The sequence below is a fragment of the Bidens hawaiensis genome, unplaced genomic scaffold (genome assembly GCF_021521415.1).
Source record: "Bidens hawaiensis isolate Kalapana, Puna unplaced genomic scaffold, B.hawaiensis_p1.1 tig00010256_1, whole genome shotgun sequence".
In the NCBI taxonomy this organism is placed as follows: domain Eukaryota; kingdom Viridiplantae; phylum Streptophyta; class Magnoliopsida; order Asterales; family Asteraceae; genus Bidens; species Bidens hawaiensis.
This window is the reverse complement of record NW_027491777.1, coordinates 522103-544214: the sequence shown is the minus strand read 5'-3', so window position 1 is coordinate 544214 and position 22112 is coordinate 522103. Positions and strand designations below refer to the sequence as shown.

The 22112-nt window shown below is 42.0% G+C and overlaps 1 protein-coding gene across 1 annotated transcript; it reads left to right on the top strand.

Moving 5' to 3' along the window:
- The first annotated feature begins 17086 nt into the window (after positions 1-17086).
- LOC143534675 (putative polygalacturonase) lies at positions 17087-21218 on the top strand. The gene is made up of 6 exons (XM_077029111.1): positions 17087-17125; positions 18235-18552; positions 19418-19538; positions 19644-19818; positions 19905-19975; positions 20066-21218. The coding sequence occupies exons 1-6, from the start codon at positions 17114-17116 to the stop codon at positions 20755-20757; spliced, it is 1389 nt and encodes a 462-aa protein (XP_076885226.1). The 5' UTR covers positions 17087-17113; the 3' UTR covers positions 20758-21218.
- The last annotated feature ends 894 nt before the right edge of the window (positions 21219-22112 follow it).

Genomic DNA, 22112 nt, shown 5'->3' with positions numbered 1-22112 from the left:
ATATACATCTACGGTCACTCTAAAGATCTTATATATTTCACCTAGTTTTCAAACAACAATTACTGTTCGTGAATACTGAATATGAGTGTTGGTCCATTTTCTGGTGTTTGTGTTCTCATCACCAAAATCTTACTATATATTGTTATGTTAAATACCTCTTTGACATGAAAAAACATGCATAAACTATAAAAAATTCAGAATCTTCATAATTCTATATATAGATAAAATGAAGTTTTGTGTTGCAAGATTCCGGCCGATTGATTTTTTACTTAAAACAATTATTATTTGAAACTTTTTTTTGACGATTTACTGCCGATACCATCGACTCCAGCTGCATTATCGTCGGTTCGTGGCCGAATAAACGCATGCTATATTTTTGTTTGCTGGTGTTTTTTTCTCGTGTTTAACATGTGTTAATTGTTTTGATGTGAATGTGGACAAATAAAATTTATTTTTCATTAAGTTATGGTGTCGTACCTCGATACCGGCCGAATTCGTGCTGTTTCACAACCACAACGCATGGTTTTTCTTATGCTAATTTGTTATGTTTGGGCGTTAATAGACTTATGTTTTGGTTTAGTCCCGGTGTCGTAACCTGATACCGATCCAATTCACTTCGACTTTCAGCCGCACCACACGGGTTAATAAGCTATACGCCTGTCAATACTATCAGGTCGACACAATGCGCCGGTATGCTACCTAGTTTTTATGATATAACATGTTTTATAGTAACTTTTGATTTTATTATATTAACAAAATCACATATCAATACTACTAATAAATTGGATCTTTTTAAATTTAAAAAAAAAATAAAACAAAGGTGCATGTGTGGATTGAGTCATAGAGTGAGTGAGGGGTAAAAGGGTCATTTTAATTTGTAAGAATAATTTCTCTTGGAACAAAGAAACAAAGAAAAGGTGGGGCCCAGGAGGCTGAGGTGGGTTCGTATGATCTGGCAAAAGCGACCGAGCCAGGCTAGCCATTTGATTAATTGGCATGTTTGGTCCCATGCCCACACTGGATCCCATTACATTATATTACCAACCAAACCCACATCATCAACTCATTTTCTTTAATTACATCTTAAATTAATTCCTTAATATATATTTTAGAAACAAAAACCAAAATAAGAGGTATTTATTTACTACTTAAATAGCTAGTTGCTAACTCGAAACTCGTTTTGAAGAAACGTGGATCTACTCACTGGTAGCAGATCTACTTTCCTCGGGTGTGATTAAACTATTTCACCGATGGTTCTTCTGGATCCGAGTTCTTCCACCTACAAAATGAACAGCGCCGTTACTTACCCCTCAGAAAGGGACAGAGGGGTCCTCTTTGGGGTAACCCTCCGGCGTGAGAATCAGTATCTTTTGGAGAAGATAATAATGTTTGTAGGTAAGTCAATCTCAAGGGTATTGCTGAATCGCTGAATACCCTTGATGATGTGACTGTGTCTTTTTCTGTAACTGACTGTGAGTCAATATAATTCAATATGATTGAATGTGATATCACTGCTTGTAACTGTCAATGATTGAGTGTGAATGAATGTCTCATCAAAGTGGAGTTGATGCTGTATTTATAGTGCTAGGGTTTCCACTGGTTGGGCTCAGCCTCGTTGGCCTCCTCCAACCGCACTGCGCCATGTGTCCTCTGGGACACCTGGCGCTTTCTCGTTGGTTGTAATCATGTGGTAGCACATGTGTCATGCTGAGTTGTCGACCTTTCATTTGGCAGCTGTCAACATCAGCATATTCTTACTCCTTAAAAAGATGCCTTCTAGAAGATTGTCTGACGTGCACAATCAAGGTTGCCCTAACCCTGATTTGGATAAGGACGAGGTTGATTATGTGCACGTGTGATATGCGCCCATCCTGAGGATGCGCGAAGTCTTCTTTTTATTCTCACGCGCAGATATTTCATGCGCAGGTGTGATATGCACGAGCGTGTGATATGCGCCGCGCGCTGGTGCGCCACGCGCATATGTGACGCGCGAGCATATGTGATGTGCAAGAGCATGCGATATGCGCCGCGCGCATATGTGATGCGCGAGCATATGATGCCTGAGCATGTTTTGTATGCGCCATGCGCCTGGGTTTTGGCTTTGTGCCTTCATAATGTCTTTATCTTGTGGGTTGACCCGCCTTGCTTGGTGTTGAGGCGGGTACATACCTCTTCAAGCCCCCCCAGTCTAATGTGTGTCTTATCTCGCGCGAGCGCGGTAAGATAGATATTAGACTCACTGAATTGTCCTTTTGTAGGGGGTTTTGTCGTTTTCTTGGTTGTTTCCATCGTCGCGCGAAGTTCTATCCATTTGGTTGAAAACGAAAGGTCCAAACACGTGGTTGGTTGGTGATGACGTGCGCCGTAAACGTGTCAGACGTTTCGTGTGCTCGAGGTGCTACAGTTGCCTTTCACGTCCCCTCACAGCTGTCTTGAACACGTGTCGCACTCGTATTGGTTTGTACCTGCGAGTGAGGGCGCGTGTCTGTTCCGTGGCAGGTCGGTTACATCTTTTTGTCCCCTCACACAGCTGTTAGGGACACGTGTCGCGCCTTCGTTGGGTTGCCCCTGCGAGTGGGGGCGCGTGGAATCCGATCAGCTGCCACTTTTCTCTCTCCTGGTCCTATAAAAGCAGGCCCTTAGGAAATTTTTATCTTCATCTTCATTGTTTCTAAAATTCAAATTTCTGCTTTCAAATTCTGATTTGAGTGTTTACATCGATTGGAATCCTCGATTATCGGCTATTACAGTTGTATGTCTGATAGTTCATACTCGTCTAGCCCTTCAATCACCTCCGTTGCCTCTCGAAGACGCCGTGTGAAATCTGTGGTGATGTCGACATTGAAGCAAAAAGGAAAGGGGAAGAAGGTTGTTGAAACCACATCGGAGGAAGTAGGGAGGACCAAGGCCACCAAAAGGTGGAATGAAATCCCCTGCAAATTGAAGCAGGCCGATCTCGACAACCTCATCGCCTCTCAGGGCTTTCCCACCCTGTTTGGCTGCATGTTGCCTAGGTCCGGGCAAACGGCGGCGGACCCGCCTGCCGGCTATATATCCCTATATAGCCACTTTTTCACCCACTGCAACCTTCGTCTCCCGATGACAAGGTTTGTGGGTGCACTGTTGAAGTTCTATGGGATTCACATATCCCAAGTCCATCCGTTTGGACTCGTGCGCGTGACTCACTTTGAGTTCATGTGCAAATCCCAGCGCGAGGAACCCACTCCTCGGCGCTTTCAATATTTTTATAAGGCCAAGATCCAAGACAATTGGATCTCTTTTATTCCTCGCAGTCAGAAGGTGAAGTGCTCCACTGTTTCATTCAAGAGGCTTCATGACTGGTCTGAGAGGTTTTTTTACATTAAGGCCGGTGTGATCCCCATCCGTATGACCATGCGCTCTATCACTTCTGCGCCTGCGGATGAGGATGTCCTCAAGAACCCAACTGGCGCATGGGTTAAAAAGCTGACCGCCGAACCATCCCCCGCGAAGAAAATTTGCGAGGAGGCGCTGGTTGGGGTCGGCATGAGCAGGCTCTGGGCCGACAGCGCGCTTGAGCCCGTTATCCAAGTCGACGGGTTGTGTAAGTGTTTTTTTTTTTTTTTTTTTTTTTTTTTTTTTTTTTTTTTTTTTTTTTTTTTGTTGCGCGAACATCGTTCTTTTGCTGATATCATTTAACTTGTCTTTGCGCAGTCACCAAGGATTACATCCTTGCCGCTTATGATGAACATGTGGAGGGCGGCTCCGTCGAACTTGGCGTTGGGGAGGTTGGTTTCCCGGATCGCTTCGATGACATGTTCATCCCAGTGGATCTGGATTTTGACTTTGACGGTGACGCGCCTGGTAAGCCTTCGCACTCCTGCTCATTCCTTTAGAATACCCAAGTTTATTAACAGTTCTGTCGCTTGTTTTTGTAGATGCGCTTGAAAACTACGAGCTAGAGCTCGCGGAAGAGGAGGAGGAGGAAGAGGAGGTGCCTCTACTAAAGCGCAAAGCTAAGGGGAGATCTGGCGCAGGGGCCAGTAAGAAACAAAGGAAAGATGACACCCCTGTCGCTCATCCCCATGCTCAAACAAAGGGACCAAAGGAAACCCAGGTGTTTACCACCAAGGTCTCTTTATCTTCCCTCCCTGTGAAAGTGGGCAGGCCTCCTGTCCACTTGAGGTATGGTGCCGTCGCCTCCTCCGTTCGCGCTGCTGAAGAGAGAAGCCGCGCCGCGCCTGCAACAGGTATACTTTGCTTATCTTCATCTGATTGAGTTGTTATTAAACCGTTGGTTATTTGAATGTTTGCAGAGCCGGCGTCGGTAACAGATCAGCCGCAGGTGCCACAAGGTGCTACGGCTGCGCCGGGGACTCCATCGAAGTCCCCTGTTCTACCCTCTGAAAAGGGTAGAATGAATTTTATGGCGATGTTCGACGCGCGAACAGAGTTGCGCCAAGGTAAGTTTTGCACATTTGTCTTCTGAATTTTTCCTTTTGGACTTAGTCATAAACCATTTTTCCTTGTTTATTTGTTCATAGGAGTTGTAGCTGGCACAACAGTTGCTGGTGATACTCCTGGCGCCGCTGCCGGCGCCGCTGGTTCTGGTCCTGCTCCTGCTAGTGCTGAGTCTCCCCTTGTTGGGATAACCAAGGAGCAGGAAACCTTACTGCGCGCCGAACTTGCGGCGTCGAGGCCTCCCTCGCCTCCTCCCGCGCGAAGCCCTCCCCGCGAGGCTGACTTGGAGCCTTTCAGGTCGCAGGAGAAGAGGCCTGTTGAAGAAGATGAGGGGGACGAGGGGGTTCAAGTTGAAGACTCCTTGGGAGATCGCGCCAGCCCTGCGATGCCGCAAGTGTTTGCAGCGCAGACCTCTGGTGGGGCTGGCGCAGACATTCCTGCTTCATCCCCGCAGGTATGTATTGATTTGTTAGTCCGCTGCGCGTATCTCCATATAAGTATGTTTTATGACTTAGAACTTTTCTTGTGTTTTTGCAGGAAGGTGACCACGTTTACCGCCCGAGATGGAATATTAATGAAGAAAGTTCCTTTCAATCCATGGGCGTATGCGAGGACTTCTGGGCTCATGCCGTGCCTCCTACTGAAAGGAGGTATCAAGAGGAGCGCACTCGCGCGGACTTGCTGAACGACCATGTTTTCGCTGGGTCGGCTTTTTTCGCTGCTTCCCAAGAGCTTCGTCGTGATTATATTAAAGTACGCGACGCTCTTGTGGAAGCCCAGCGAGAGGCTAAGGTGGCCGCCTGGAACCTGTCTGATGCTCGCGCGCGAGCTGAGAAACTCCAGGCGGAGCTCAGTGAAAACCGAGCAAGTGCCAACACCGCATACATCAAGCGCGGGCATGAGCTCCAAGCTGCGCGGGAGAAGCAGCAGTTAGCGGAGGCCGAAGTTGCCAAGTACGCGCGCAGAGTGCGTGTCTTGGAACAGCAGGCCGAGGCGCGTGACCAAGCTATCATCCAGAGTATTACTGAGAAATCATCTCTGGAGAGCGAGGTTGCGCGCATGAAAAGGGATTTGGCGGCCGCGCAGGCCGATAGAGATGAGGCCTTGGCCACGGCGGCGTCTAGCCAGGAAGCACTTGGTGCTGCGCAGGCGGAAAAAGAAAAAATTTTGGCGGCAGCAGCGTCTGATAAGGAGGAACTAAAAAAGGCTAAGGAAACTGTTGAGTTATTAAACTCTCAGGTTCCTGCCCTCGAGACGTCTGTTGCTGGCCTCGCGCAGGATCGCCAATGGCTGGTGTCACAGGGCATGGCTCGCTGCGCTTTGGCGATGAAATATTCCGCCGAGTTTCAAGCCCTTGTGATGGACTGCAATGCCGCCGCGCGCTTGGTTGGCCGAGCTGAAGGGTTTACGGATGGGTATGAGTATGGCATGTTGAGGAAGAACCCATCCGAGTACCCTTACAAGAGCGATGCGGCCTGCGCGGACATGGCCACGGTGGGGGAAAAGTATATGAATACTCCCATCCCCATCCTTATGCAGGTACCTTGATCCTAATGAGTTTTACTTTACTAACTTTTCTAAGTGTTTTGTACTCATTACTTTTCTAATGATTTACAGATAGCTGCGCTTGCTGACCAGCCCGACCTCGGCGCACTAAAGAAGTTGCTTGATGATTGCGAGAGGGCTGGTGGCGATGATGGTGGCGCGGGGGATGTTGCCCCTGCCAGCGGCTCTGGCGCGGCGAAAGAATCTGCTCGTGACACCGTTGTGATCGAAGACTCCAATGAGGAGGAAGAACTTGACTATGGTCAGTTTGGAGATGAAGAGCAGACCGCGCCAGATGCTGCGCGAGATGATGAGGGTGATGAAGCGGCTGACGTCGACGTGGAGACTTGAGAAGCCCTTCATCAAATTTTGTATATTTATCTTTTATACTTGTAGTTTGTAACTCATCATACTTGTAAATTTCGATCCAATGAAATGAAACTTGTTATCTCCTTTTCGTATCTTGCGCATTTCCATTCATCTCTTCATGTTTGGTTGTATAGATATAAGATATGCTTGAACGTTAAAATAAGAACAAGGTTGTAAGGAAATTATTCACTTAACCTCTGTTCTATTTTGTTTGTGGTTCTCGCAGTATCTTGCTCATGCTGACATGCGCGCTAATTTTTCGTTATTTCTTTTTCGCGCGTTGGTGTCACGCGGTATGGAAGTATGAGTTTAGCCATTACATGTCAGCTTGTGTTACTCAGATATCCACTATGGTTCCGCGCGCGGCCTCGACCTGAGACCTTAACATGATATGGCATGTACTTTGCCTTAGTTTTGTTTAAGGATTTTTATGATCAGGCTGCGCGGGGTGTAAGATGGATGTATGTGAGTGTTTTGAGCTAAGGCTCTTTGTTTTGGGCTAAGGCCCTGACGATTTTAGAGTTAAGACTCATTAACGTGTTTGAGCTAAGGCTCGTAATTTTGGGCTAAGGCCCTGACGTTTTAGAGTTAAGACTCGTTAACGCGTTTGAGCTAAGGCTCGCGCATGTATGTTTTACTTCGCTTTATTTTGTTTTGAAGTCAATATAGTGTTGTCATATTGTTCCAATTTAATAAAGGAAGTGTGAAACATGTATGCAAAGGTAATAGAACAAATTTTGAAAGATAGCGCGACAAATATTGAAAGATAGCGCGAATCATCATTCATGATGGCTTGAAAGCCTTGATTACAAATTTGAACTTTTTACATGAAGCATTTTCTAAGTTGTGTCGCGTTCCACGCGCGCGGTATCTTTTTTCCCTTCAAATCTTTTAAAGCGTACGCGCCTTTCCCCAAATCTTCTGAAATTTGATAAGGTCCTTCCCAATTGGGAGACATTTTTCCTGGGGGTATTGCGCGACTAGCTTCATTGTTTCGAAGGACAAAATCATTTTTCTTGAAGTGGCACTCTTTAACGCGCTGATTATAATATTTTTCCAGCTTTTTCTTGTATCTGGCTTCATTAATGATAGCCGCTTCTCTGCGCCCTTCAAGCAAATTAAGGTCCAATCTTCTTTCGCGCGCGTTATCAGTTTTGCTCATCATGAGTACCCTATGGGATGGGCACCCAATTTCCGCTGGGATCATAGCCTCTGTCCCATAGGTTAGGCTGAACGGTGACTCGCCGTTGCTAGTTTTGCTTAATGTCCTGTGCGCCCACAGGACATTAGGTAACTCTTCGACCCAAGAATGGGATTCTCCCTCCAATCTTTTCTTCAGCCCATTTAGCAAACTTTGATTCGCGCGCTCCACTTGGCCATTCCCCTGAGGGTGGTAGACGGACGTGAAGATTTGGTTGATGTGCAATTCTTTGAGCCAGCTTGACATCTTCCTGTCAGTGAATTGTTTGCCATTGTCGCTCACAATTTCCATAGGAAGGCCAAAACGGCAAATGATGTGGCTCCAGATAAATTGCTTCATCGCCTCAGCTGTGATTTTTGCTAGTGGCTTGGCTTCAACCCATTTTGTGAAATAGTCTATCGCCACTACCAAAAATTTCACTCGCCCTTGCGCTTGCGGCAGGGGCCCCACAATATCAATGGCCCATTTGTGGAAAGGCCATGCGGAGGTGACTGGAATCAAGTTGTTCTTTGGACGCATGGTGTTTGGCGCGTGGCTCTGACATGCCTTGCATTTTTGGATTTCTTTTAGCGCATCCAAGTACATGCCTGGCCAATAGTAGCCTGAGCTCATCGCCTTGGCAACCACCATGCGCGGACCAGCGTGAATTCCACAGATTCCTTCATGAATCTCCCTAATCACATAGCTTGCTTCTTCCGCATCCAGGCATTTCATGAGCGGTCCAAGATAAGAGCGCCGATACACTGTACCATCAAGTAGTTCATAGTTCTGCGCCTTGTGTCTTATCTTTCTCGCCTGTGCGCGATCATCCGGTAACTTCCCCTCTTTCAGGAATTCCATTATTGGAGTTATCCAGGATGAAGGAGTTGTATGAATTACCAGGACCGATTGCGTTTGCACTGACGGGCTGCTCATTATTTCCACCCTGACATCTTTGCCAAAGTGATCAAAATTAGTTGATGCCATTTTACTCAACGCGTCTGCGGACTTGTTTTCGCTTCGCGAGATGTGTATGATTCTGAAGAAGTCAAACTGCTCAACGAGCTTTTTTGCCTGCTCTAGATACAGAGGCATTGTGTTCTCCTTGGCGTCATATAGGCCGTTGACCTGAGCAGCTACCAAGTAAGAATCAACATGCGCCTCTAGTCTTTTAACCCCAAACTTGCGCGCGATGCGCAGACCAGCCAGCAGGGCTTCATACTCAGCCTCATTGTTGGTACTCTTGAAGTCCAACCTGATAGCATAAGTATATTCATGATTATCAGGGTCCACCAGTTTGAGACCTGCGCCAGACCCTTCGCTGTTGGAGGCTCCATCAGTGAATAGCCTCCAAACATCTTCTTCATCATTTGGTCGCGGAGGGTCTACCTCGCGCTGAGCTTCTTCAATCTTTCCCTCTGGGATTTCCGTGATGAAATCCGCCAAAACTTGACCCTTTATTGCTGGACGGGGCTTATAAGTGATCGTGTGTTCACCTAATTCCAGCGCCCACTTTGTCAGCCTTCCGGAGAGCGCGGGACGTCGCAAGACTTGCTGGATGTTGTAACCAGTCAGTACTTCAATAGGATGACCATTGAAGTATCTATGGAGCTTGCGCGACGCGTGTGTTAGCGACAAAACTAACTTTTCCATGATGGAATAGCGCGTCTCAGGGTCTGTGAGCACCCGACTCACATAGTATATCGGCGTTTGTATCCCCTTGCGATCCACCAATAATACTGCGCCGATCGCGCGGTCTCCAGCTGACAGGTACAATGTAAGGGTCTCGCCAGGAAGTGGAGCTGTGAGCGCTGGCAATTTAATGAGACATTCTTTTATCTCAGTGAAAGCTTGCTCAGCCTCAGGCGTCCACTTGAATTGGCTCTTCTTCAAACAGTTCCTCAAGGTGTTAACGAATGGAGTAGATTTGCTGGCGTGGTTAGCTAGGAACCTGTTGATTGACACCAATCTACCATTCAGCTTCTGAACCTCTTTCATGGTGGCTGGTGAAGGCATGTCAAGGATGGCTTCCACCTTCTCAGGATTCACCTTGAAACCATCCTTAGTGACCATTACACCAAGAAATTTCCCCTCTTCCGCGCCGAAAGTACATTTGCTCGGGTTGAGCTTCATGTTAACTTCCGTTAGGCGCTGAAGAGTTTCCTCGATGTCGTTGAGCATTTGTCTCTCCTCCCTGCTCTTGATCACCAAATCATCAACGTAGACTTCTAGATTCCTTCCGATTTGTTCATTGAAAACAGAATCCATAAGTCTCTGATAGGTGGCGCCCGCATTCTTTAAACCAAAGGGCATTTTTGTGTAACAAAAAACACCCTTGTCGGTTCTGAAGGCCGTCTTGTCTTCATCCTGTGGTGCCATTTGAATCTGGTGATAGCCTTTGTAGGCATCCAAGAAACATTTGAGTTTGAATGGCGCCACGGAGTCCACCTTTGCGTCGATGTTTGGTAGTGGGTAACAGTCTTTCGGACATGCTTTGTTGAGGTCCTTGAAGTCAATACACATCCTCCATGACCCGTTGCTTTTCTTTACCATCACAGGATTGGCTACCCACGTCTGGTATCGGATCGTGCGGATAATGTTTGCGCGCAACAGGTCCTCAACTTGCTCATTCATGGCCTTCGCCTTTTCATCCCCCATGATTCTCTTCTTCTGAGCAATTGGCTCCACCGACTTGAACGTGTTAAGAGAATGTTGCGCCAAGTCTCGCGGTACTCCCGTCATATCGGAGTGTTGCCACGCGAAAACCGACGTGTATTTTGTGAGCAACTTTTTCATTCTCAATCTCGTTTCGTCTGAAATGGTAGCGCCAATTGTGACCGTTTGCTCTGGGAATTTTGGGTTTAAAATCCACTTCTCTGGCGCATTGTCAGCCATTGTAAGTTTCATTCTCCCTTCCCGCGGCGTGCTTGTCACTGCGCACAAATGATCGCGGTAAACAAATGCTACGCCTGTTGGTGTAGGGATCCCCAATGCGCCGTGCGCTGGCGACGGTACAGCATTAAATTGGGCAATCGTTCCCCTACCCAGGATCATATTGTGGCATGACGTGGTGGGCAAGACCAAGAAGTTGACAACTTCGGCTCGCTTGTGCTCATCATCCCCCATAGTTAGTTCAAATTGAATCTGGCCTAGGGGATGTATGATTTCATTTGAGACACCACAGATTGGTGCGTTCACAATTTCGAGCCGAGCTTGGTCTGCCGGGTCTAACTTTCTGAAACACTGCTCATACATAATGTCAGATTCGCTTCCAGTGTCCACCAGGACCTTTGACACTTCGTAATGAGCAATGTGTGTGGTAATAACGAGAGGACTGCTTATTGAAGGGCCTCCCCTGATTCTTGGGAAGATGACTTGCTGCTCGCGCCAATCTCCGTGAATTTGCGCGCTTCTCTTTCTTGACGTCTGCCCTTGTCGTCCCCCCTCAGCCACACAGATTCTTTTGTACTTCTTGCTGGCAGAGGCTCCCTCCGGTTGCTCATCTTCTATTCTTTGGTTTTTTACCAAGTGAGCCAGCCTGCCAGACTTTACATCCTTCTCGATCGCATCCTTTAAATGATGGCATGCGTCGGTGTTGTGGCCCGGGGACCTGTGAAATTCACAATATTTACCACTGTTTTGCGGCCCCTTGTAGTGTAGTTGCTTGGGAGGCTTGAATTGGACATTCTCAGTACTTAACACCTGTGAAGGTGTTTTAGTGAGGGGAGTCCATATTCTTGGCAGAGGTCTGCTAGGATCTCTGCCGCCCTCCCTCTTGTCACCCTCCCCGTGTTTACGAGCATCCTTTTGGGGCTGGGGTGAGCTTGGTTGCGCTTGTTTTTCCGCGGAAGAAAAACTTGTTGGCTGCAACCTGGACCATACAGAGTTCTGTTTGGCCCTCTTCTCTTTGCTGCGCGGTGATTCAGCCTGATGCGCTCTTTCTCTTGCCCTATCTTGGGCAATCTGTTTCTCATTTCTCGCGAAAACTCGCGATGCCTCCATTAACTTGGCCCACGTGGTGGGCATACCATCTTTGCTTACGAGAGCTCGTCGTAACTGATCACTGCGCGCGCCTTGTATAAAGGCCACGCGCAGGAGCTGCTCAGTTATGCCCCCGATTGCCAGGGACTCCTGATTGAAACGAGTGATGTAATCTTCAATCGTTTCATCATTCCTGCGGATGCAGTGCATGATGTCATCAGGATCGCGCGTGTGCCTGCGCTGCTGTACGAAGTGGGCCTGGAACTTTTCTAATAGTTCCTCGAACCCATCAATTTGCCCTGTCGGCAAGCTCTCGAACCATACTCGCGCTGCGCCCGTGAGGCAGCGGGCAAACATATGACACCATGTTGGCATCGTCCAGCTCTCTAGGTTTCCCGTGTTATAGAAACCTTGCAAAAAGTCATCTGGATCTGTCGTGCCATCATATTTCCCCAGACCACTTGGCATCTTGGTCTTGTGCTGGATGGGAGCCTGCGCGATGCGCGCAGTAAACTTTGAGTGTTTTACCAGGATGGCTGGTCTGTAGGGTGTGGTTACGTCCACTTGCCCTCTGACCGGTGGGCTGTATGGCATGTGCAGATCCGGATCTGCTCTGGCTCCTGGCGCCATGTTCACAGGCGCGCGGAGCTGCGAGCCTCCTGCATGAGTATCCCTTGTCTTTCTCATGCTATGCACCTCTTCATCACTGAACTCTGTGTGTGCAGTGTGAACAGAATGCCCTTCTTCCGGCGCGCGCGGCCTTTTTGTGGGCTGCTTCTCCATCGCTTGTCTTTGTGTTTGGTCGGCTAGCTTCTTCTGTTTGATCATTTCAGTGTACTTTTCCATCAGACGCCGCTGCTCATTTATGAGCCATTCATTCGGATCGTCTGCTTCATCTTCTGGACCCATTGGTCCCTTCAGCTTCGCGCCGGCCATATTTTGTAACGTGTGATCGTCTGGAGGAGTTTCAGTCTGGCCGTGAGGGGTTGTGACGAAGGGACGGTTGCTGGTGGTACGCGTATAATCACGCGGAACCCTCAGAACCTGCTGTCCGTCGTTAACACCCTCACGTTCAATATCCTCCAGAGCTTGATCAACGTTACGAACTCCAGAAACCATGGTGATTGAATTTTTTAGATCTGGATGAGATCTGATTGCCGTTTGTAACAGTGGATGGCGCCAATGAAGAAACGTGGATCTACTCACTGGTAGCAGATCTACTTTCCTCGGGTGTGATTAAACTATTTCACCGATGGTTCTTCTGGATCCGAGTTCTTCCACCTACAAAATGAACAGCGCCGTTACTTACCCCTCAGAAAGGGACAGAGGGGTCCTCTTTGGGGTAACCCTCCGGCGTGAGAATCAGTATCTTTTGGAGAAGATAATAATGTTTGTAGGTAAGTCAATCTCAAGGGTATTGCTGAATCGCTGAATACCCTTGATGATGTGACTGTGTCTTTTTCTGTAACTGACTGTGAGTCAATATAATTCAATATGATTGAATGTGATATCACTGCCTGTAACTGTCAATGATTGAGTGTGAATGAATGTCTCATCAAAGTGGAGTTGATGCTGTATTTATAGTGCTAGGGTTTCCACTGGTTGGGCTCAGCCTCGTTGGCCTCCTCCAACTGCACTGCGCCATGTGTCCTCTGGGACACCTGGCGCTTTCTCGTTGGTTGTAATCATGTGGTAGCACATGTGTCATGCTGAGTTGTCGACCTTTCATTTGGCAGCTGTCAACATCAGCATATTCTTACTCCTTAAAAAGATGCCTTCTAGAAGATTGTCTGACGTGCACAATCAAGGTTGCCCTAACCCTGATTTGGATAAGGACGAGGTTGATTATGTGCACGTGTGATATGCGCCCATCCTGAGGATGCGCGAAGTCTTCTTTTTATTCTCACGCGCAGATATTTCATGCGCAGGTGTGATATGCACGAGCGTGTGATATGCGCCGCGCGCTGGTGCGCCACGCGCATATGTGACGCGCGAGCATATGTGATGTGCAAGAGCATGCGATATGCGCCGCGCGCATATGTGATGCGCGAGCATATGATGCCTGAGCATGTTTTGTATGCGCCATGCGCCTGGGTTTTGGCTTTGTGCCTTCATAATGTCTTTATCTTGTGGGTTGACCCGCCTTGCTTGGTGTTGAGGCGGGTACATACCTCTTCACGTTTGAAAAAAATATATGAGATAATCTCGTTTGTAAACGAGTCAATCCCAAGCCAAATTTCGCTTGTTAGTTAGCCTGCTTATTCAGTTTGTTTAAATGAAAGCTTAATTAAATGAGTTTGCTTGAGTTCTTTACGAGACAAGTTCAAGCTCAAGCTTAATATTTCATCTCGTTAAGATATATGAGCTGAGCTGACTTGATTGGGTTCACTTCAAGTCCCAACCCTTGCTTGACTCAACTTCTTTACAAGTTACAACCCTAACTAGGATAAGTAAAAAGTATACGAACGAACTAATACAAACTTATATAGGGTTGTGTAACAATTCAGAACCGCGAGAAACGAACCGGAACCAGAACCGAAAATGACTAAAAATTAGAATTGGAACCGGAACCTTTTATAGTAAACCGGTTCGGTTCCAGAACCGGTAAAGTCGGTTCTCGCTAATCGGTTCTGGCCAAAGCCGTTTTCGTTGTATATTTATCAAATATGTTATGATAACTTTGCAAATTACAAAACAAGTTTATATAATTGTATGTTTTCTTTCACGGTAAAATTATTTTAGATTACAACATGAACATCCGTAATATTTTTGATTAAAAGCTAATTGTTGAAGTTAAATAAATCATTAGCAACGATATATTAAAAGAAGATCATATCATTTTATATTAAATTACCTTGAGGCTTAAATCAAAGTTTATCATGGTTGCTAGGTCTTGAACGCAAAGAAATAAGATTTGAATTAAATAATGATTGATTGGATGCGGGTTAATAAGTTACTCTATAAAAAAAATAGGTATTGGTAAATTTAGTTAAAATGTTTTTAATATTCCTATTCTTCGGTTCCAAGTCTAGAACCGCCGGTTTTACCCGGAACGAAACCGAGAACCGTTTAATGCAAATTCTGAGAACCGAGAACCGTAATGTAACACATGTTAGCGGTTCTGAGGCACCGGTTTGGTTCCGGTTCCACGGTTCTGATGGTTCAGAATCGTTTTTTGCTCACCCCTAAACTTATATATGTATTAATTTTTGTTTATTTATTTTTGTATATTGGTATAATGGTATGATTATCTTGTAGTAATATTTATCATAGCAAATTAGGTGGGTATATTAGTATATTTAACATGTTTTTCAAACTGTGAAAATAAAATGCTGTCTTTTAAAAGGTAAATTAATATCTGGCTATTATATAATACAACTAAAAGTATATATGTTTTTGTAATCCCATGAATAGTTAAATTGTGACATTGTAAAAGGTTGGTCACAATCAGTGAGGATCCTCTCCAATTCCATGTGTCGGCAATTACAAAGGACTGAATCATCACCACTATTAGCAATTTAATGTTCACATTCACCCCACTCTAATTATTGATCATGTACACACCATCATCATCAATCAATAGTCTACTATGCATCATACACTGTTCATATACTCACTTTTATACATATGACTATTTATGCACACAAATATACATATACACAAGTAAAGAACCACAAGAAATACGTGCTGAATTAACTATACACATAACATGTTTTTACCTTCTCACCTATATTTGAAATACAAGTATTTATATGATAATATACTTAAATTGGCAATGTATATATACGCAACTATTTACATATAAGATGCTCAAACAATATCTGAAATGATTATTCTTGTACTACATGTTGTCAACATCAACTTAATCATATACCATGTTCCCCATCAATTATAATGTTCACATTTTTTACATAATAAATAATATAAGTGAATTTAATTTTCAAAATAGTTATTGTTTTGAGATTTTCCTCATTTTTTGTTTTCCTTTATTAAATTTTCCCTTAAATGCTTAGTTTGTAATAAGAGTATAAGACATACACTTATTTATATACATGTACTTCTACAAATAGTACTTTGAACAATAACACAAGAAAAAATATATCAAATATTATTAATGATATAATCATTATATTTGTGATTAAATAAATTAAAATGTGATTAAAATCACTAATATCAGGATAAATGTTATTATTAATACTTTACTATAAATATAGCTAGACATAATGATTTGAAAATTTAACATGTTTCGAATGAAAAAAAAGGTTAAAGTTATTTACTTAGCCTTATAACATTAATTAACACTTATATTATTTAGTTATAATTTATACAGAAAAAAAAATACATAAAATCTTTTTTTTCCAACGGCTAACGATTTATTCAAATGTCCTACTGACTAAATTAATCACATCAAGATACACTCATCTTTCGATCCGAGCAAAACCCTCACCTAAGGCCAACGCTCGTGAACACTCGTCCGAAAACACAACAATGCGGTAATGTAAAACCTGTTCGGTTCAAGAATCCAACTAATGAACACCACCTACCCCTAGCCTCCTGTCATCACCAGGTGCTGTAAAAACTAAATAATGAGATCAAAAATCATACATGAGTCATATGTAAGACCAAGTCTTTTCCTTATCATTTCATCACAAGCTCGTTGGCAAAAATACATAGAAAATTAAGTTTTAATTAGATTAAATTTAGCAAAATATAAAAAATGGTATTAGGTGAATGAAACATTTGGTAATTAATAATAAAATTAATAAAAAATCAATAAAAAATAATAAAAAATATATATAGAATAGAAGAAGAACAAGGAGGAGTTGGGTGTCTTTTATTGTATTAGTGCTGTCGTTTTCTATTACCATTAGAGGTGCACAAATCGGTTTTTTTTAAAAAACCGGTTCGGTTATTAACCGGACCGGTTTTTTTTTGCCCGAAAAAAAACCGGTTCGGTTAATAACCGGACCGGTTAATAACCGGTTTTTGTATGTCAAAACCCTAACCGGTCTAACCGGTTAGGACCGGTTTAGAAACCGGTTAGAACCGGTTAATAACCGGTTAACCGGTTTTTTTTTTAAAATAACCGGTTAATAACCGGTTTTTTTCATAATAACCGGTTTTAAAAAAAACCGATTTTTCCATTAACCGGTTTGTTAACCGGTTTTGGCTCTAAAACTTGTAACCGAAATACGAACCGGCGGTTTGTAAACCGGTCAAACCGGTTTTTAAAAAACCGGTTTTCGTAAAAACCGGTTTCCGGTTTAAAACGGCAAACCGGTTCCCGGACCGGTTTTTTTGACTATCTCTAATTACCATACGTTTTTTTTTTTTTTTTTTGAACATTCAAGCTTTCCTCCTACTATTTACATTATACCGCCAATGCCAGGAATCGAACCCTGGATCTCTCACCAAAAGGCCAAAGCCTTTACCATCCCACCAAAGTGGTGATGGCAATTACCACTTAATTACCATACGTTTCTATTTCTTTCTTTCTTAGTTTTGGGTTTACTCACACTTAATGGGCATCATCTTACTCCTTCAATCTCTCTCAACATTCTTCATTTCATCTTCTTCTTCTTCTTCAATTTCCACCCCATGAAGAGGCTAGTAAGTACGTTGTTTCTTTGTTTTTTTTATTCATCAATTTGCTTCACAAATCACCCAATTCCCACCTGGGTTTTCCTTCTTCATCACAAAGATTCAATCTTTTGATGTTAATTTTCATGGGTGTTCTTCAAGATCCATTTTCTTGATCTCAATTTCACATTTTGGGTCTTGTAATGGATAAAGTTTGGGTTTTTTTAAGTGGGTTGTTTATATTATGGCTTTTTGGAATCTGGGTGATGGGAAACATGGATCTGATCTTTGATTTTGATTTTGTTGTTTCACATTTTGATTTGATTTGCTCACATTGATCTGTATATGACTTTGACTCAGATTGATTTGCTGGTTTTCACCATAAGGGTCAAATTTATTATTATTATTATTATTATTATTATTATTATTATTATTATTTTTTTTTTTTTTTATGGGATTTACCTGATTAAATCTAAGGGGAAAATGGATTTGAACACCATTATCACACAATGTGTTTGATCTATTTGTTTTGGATGATTTTGGCCTATACACACATTTTTTTGAGATTTGGTTTGTTATTAGTGTAATTAAGGTTGGATTAACATAACTTAATCAAATGTATATTCTTTTTCATGTATCTACAAGTATGTTGATTATTTACCTTCAATAAAAAAATATTACAGTTTCAAAATTTGTTCTTTATCATATGATTTGATTGATTTCATCTTTTTATGTCATGGTACGCAAGAAAACCTCGGTGGGCCGTAAATTCTAGATAGATTTCAGTTTCTTTTGTGTCTTTTTGACAGTTAGGGAATTTTTGCCTTAAGTTAATGATATTTATACTAAATTTATAAACTTTAGCTACTTTGGGTGCCTTTTCTTTTAGTGGAATTAGAATTCTTGAACATAAGAGATGAAACCTGCGGAACCCCGCTTCGTTTTCTTTATTTTTTTAAAAAATACTTGAGGGTGTTTTTGAAAAGACACGTAGGATTTGATTTGCTGAAAGTGGCACAACAATTGGTACTAAAAAAGAAAGCAGATGTATCTTTCTTGAAGTAGAAAAAACACTGTTGCATAGTTGAACTCTGAATGTGAATCTTTCTTTACCTTTTTGCTTTTGTTTCTTTTTTCAGGTGGTATTGCTTTTGCTTCTAACAGCAGCAAGTAATGCTATCGAACTCTATGGCAACGAACAAGGCGAATGTAACTCTGAAAAACATTTAGTTCCTCGACCGCATAGCGTTTCCATATTAGAGTTTGGTGCTGTTGGTGATGGGAAGACTCTAAATACGGTTGCTTTTCAAAATGCGATTTTTTATCTTAAATCTTTCACCGATAAAGGCGGTGCCCAATTGTATGTGCCCTCGGGAAAATGGCTCACGGGAAGTTTTAACCTTACCAGCCATCTCACACTCTTTCTTGAAAAAGAAGCCATTATTCTTGGATCCCAGGTTTGTTTTTTTTTACTTGGTTTTATTTGTCCTTGGGTTAAAAATGGGCCGTGTCGGGCGGATGGGTCAATGATAATCTGATTTTTTGAAGAAAAAGCGATGTAGGAAGCATTATGACTATCTGTTTTGAATACACTTTTGTTGACTTTCAGCATTTTAGATTTTACTCAATTTAAAGTGATTATATGATATTCGATAGTATTTGTTACACTTGCTCTAGGATTTATTGTCTAGATGTTCTTCTGATGTTTTAAGGGGCAAAAATATTCACCTTTCTCCGTGTTGAGTGCTAGACATATTCTGATTATTAAGGGTGTAAATGAGCAGAGCTGAGCATGAGCTTGCGTAGGCTCAAACTTGGCTCGTGAGTAATGTTTCAAGCTCAAGCTCAGCTTAAGCTTGATTCGTTTATTATCTATTTACTAATTTTATTTATATATACTTATCATTATAATTTTATATATAGTATTTACTTATTTTTATCATAATTTTATATATAATAATAAATGTAAATATTTATTTTATATATACTCGAGCTCGATAAGTGAAGCTTGGGCCTGTGCTTGTTTATTAAATGGGCATATACATAGGCTTGAGCTCGAGTGGCTTTGCTCATTTACACCTCTATTAGTTATCTAACAAATAAATAGATAGGTGTATATAATAAATTTTATTGATTATTTGACACCTAATAACCAAATACTAATAAAAGCAAATGCATGTTTCTTAAACGCTAGAAACCGATTTTAAACACCAACTGATATTTGTATTTACACTAAATCCGAAAGAACGTTATATTTATTTACATTGCTTTAAATTACATAAATATTTAACTTTAAGATACCCTTTTCATTTATTTTTGTAGGATATTGATCATTGGAAGGTTATTGATCCTTTACCTTCTTATGGTCGGGGAATTGATCTCCCGGGTCAACGATACCGTAGTTTGATCACCGGAGAAAATCTTAACGATGTGGTTATTACAGGCACGTAACTTCTCTCTCAATATATCCATTCCATTTTTTATTTAATTTTTACAAAAGATTAAAGTTTGTTGTCGTTTATTATAATCTGTTAACAAACGCCTGCAGGTGACAATGGAACCATTGACGGGCAGGGTTCTATATGGTGGGATAGTTACAATTCTAACACATTGAATCACAGCCGTCCTCATATTGTTGAGTTTGTTAACTCTAAGGACATTGTTATCTCCAATATAACATTCTTAAATCCGCCTGCGTGGACTATTCATCCTGCATATTGCAGGTATTAATTTTAATATTTTTTTTCAATCACATAAAAAGTTTACTAGGATACAACTTAATGAGTTTGTTTTTGTGCTAATGTTACAGTAACATTCGTGTTCAAAATATAACCGCATTGTCTCCTGCCGAATCGCCATACACAAGTGGCATAGTTCCAGGTACACCATAAATCTTAATTATATTTTTTTCTCAGTTTTTTATTTTATTTTATTTTATATATGATGATGGTATCTAATGTAATAATTCAGATTCTTCGGATAGTGTTTGCATTGAAAATAGCAACATTAGTTCGGGTCACGATGCAATATCTTTAAAAAGTGGTTGGGACGAGTACGGAATCACATACGGTAAGCCAACTACAAACGTGCACGTCAGAGGGGTCCGTCTTCAATCTTTTACAGGCTCGGGTTTGGCTATCGGGAGTGAAATGTCAGGTGGCGTCTCTGAGATACTGCTCGAAAACCTTAAATTACACGATTCCATGATCGGAATCTCACTCCTGACCTCAAAAGGCAGAGGCGGTTACATCAAAGACATATTTATTTCAGATATCGACTTCAAAAACGTCACTCTTGCAATCCAGTTAACGGGTGATGTTAACTCCCACCCGGATGACAAATACGACCCCGAAGCGTTACCGATCATTAAAGACATCAGTTTTAAGAATATGGTCGGTGTGAATATCAGAAAAGCCGGGGAATTTTTCGGTATTTATGAATCTCCATTTACTTCAATCTGTCTTTCCAATATCTCATTCGCTTTAAACCCTGAAGTTTCGGGCTGGGGTTCGGTTTCACCTTGGGAATGTTCTAATGTGTCGGGCTTTTCAGAAAACGTGTCACCGGTACCTTGTCTCGAACTCCAAACAATTCCTTCAAATTCTTCGGTTTGCTTTTCGTTATCATATCCTAAATCAAATAATCTTGTTGCTGTCTTATGATTATAAACATTTAAATTTAAACAAAAAAAACACATCATTTGTTGGTGGAACGCGTGTTCTGTTGATTTTCAAGTCGAATGAGGAATCTTTAAGATGATACTACTGCTCGAGTTCAATTATTGAAGTGGTAGGATGGATTATTTCGGCACATGGAGGTCTGGTTTGTGTACAGCCTTGTTCGTTTTCGTTTTCGTTTATATTTTCGTGTGTAAGAAAAGTTTTGTAGCGGGCTTTCTTTTCTTATACATATTTCATCATCATTCATCATGTTATATCTTTCTTTTCGACTGCATTGCGAATGTAAATTTCATTATCGGATTTTGAATTCAAGATTGTTTAATGTTAGAAGAAGTTGCATAAAAGCTTTTAAATTATAATGTTTTGTGATCACTTGTTTACAAGACAATGTTGTTATAAAGTTTCCAGAAATGGAAAGAATAAGATCTGCAGATGTTGACAATGTTTGAGGATAATGGACCACAGTTACTTTAACTATTGTGTATAAGAACAGTTGGTTATAATTGGTACTTATCTAATGACTACACAGTTTATATTTATATATTACACAAGTTAAAATGTGTCCTTTTTTTTAAAAAAAAAGGTGTATTGGTTTTTATTAATCCATCATCATCTTTTGGTCACTGTCGTTCCCAGCTAACGAGTTGGCTGTAAACGGTAACATCTTTTAACGTATTTGTTCCCAACGGCCCGCGAACAGAATATTTGCAGGTCATCGAAAATGCTTTTGGCCGGAAAACTTACATTTTTTTGCCAGAAAACACCACCACCACAAACCGATTTTGACGATGGTTCTAGGGTTCTGACGACCTCAAAATAATTAGGTGCTTTTACTAGGAAAAGGTTCCTAAAGGTCCGATCTAATGTTATGCTTAGGATGAAAATGTTGAGTTTTTTGAAAAAATGTGAGTTTTCCGATCGGAAAAAGTTTTTTTGGCGAGCTGCGACTAACGGGATTAGAATTTTGTTAGTCACGGACCGTTGAGAACAAATATGATAAAATGTAAGTCGTTATCGCCAGTTCATTAGTTAAGACCGACATCGATCAAAAGATTATTTTTAATATATAAATAAAGCCAAGGGAACATTGTTTGTGAAAATGGGGTAGGTGTCACATGCAACCTTTTATTACAAAAGAAAATTATAGTTGTATTGATTGGAAACTTGTTTATAAGTTCGGACCACTATATTCGTCGTCTGTGTACCAACAAATATTCCTTCTTTCTCATATATTTGGATGTCACTCTTTTACCAAATTATTATTATTATAATAACTTTGACCTGTCAATGTAAGGTTGCCATTGTACATAACACCATATATGTATCTTGACTTTATT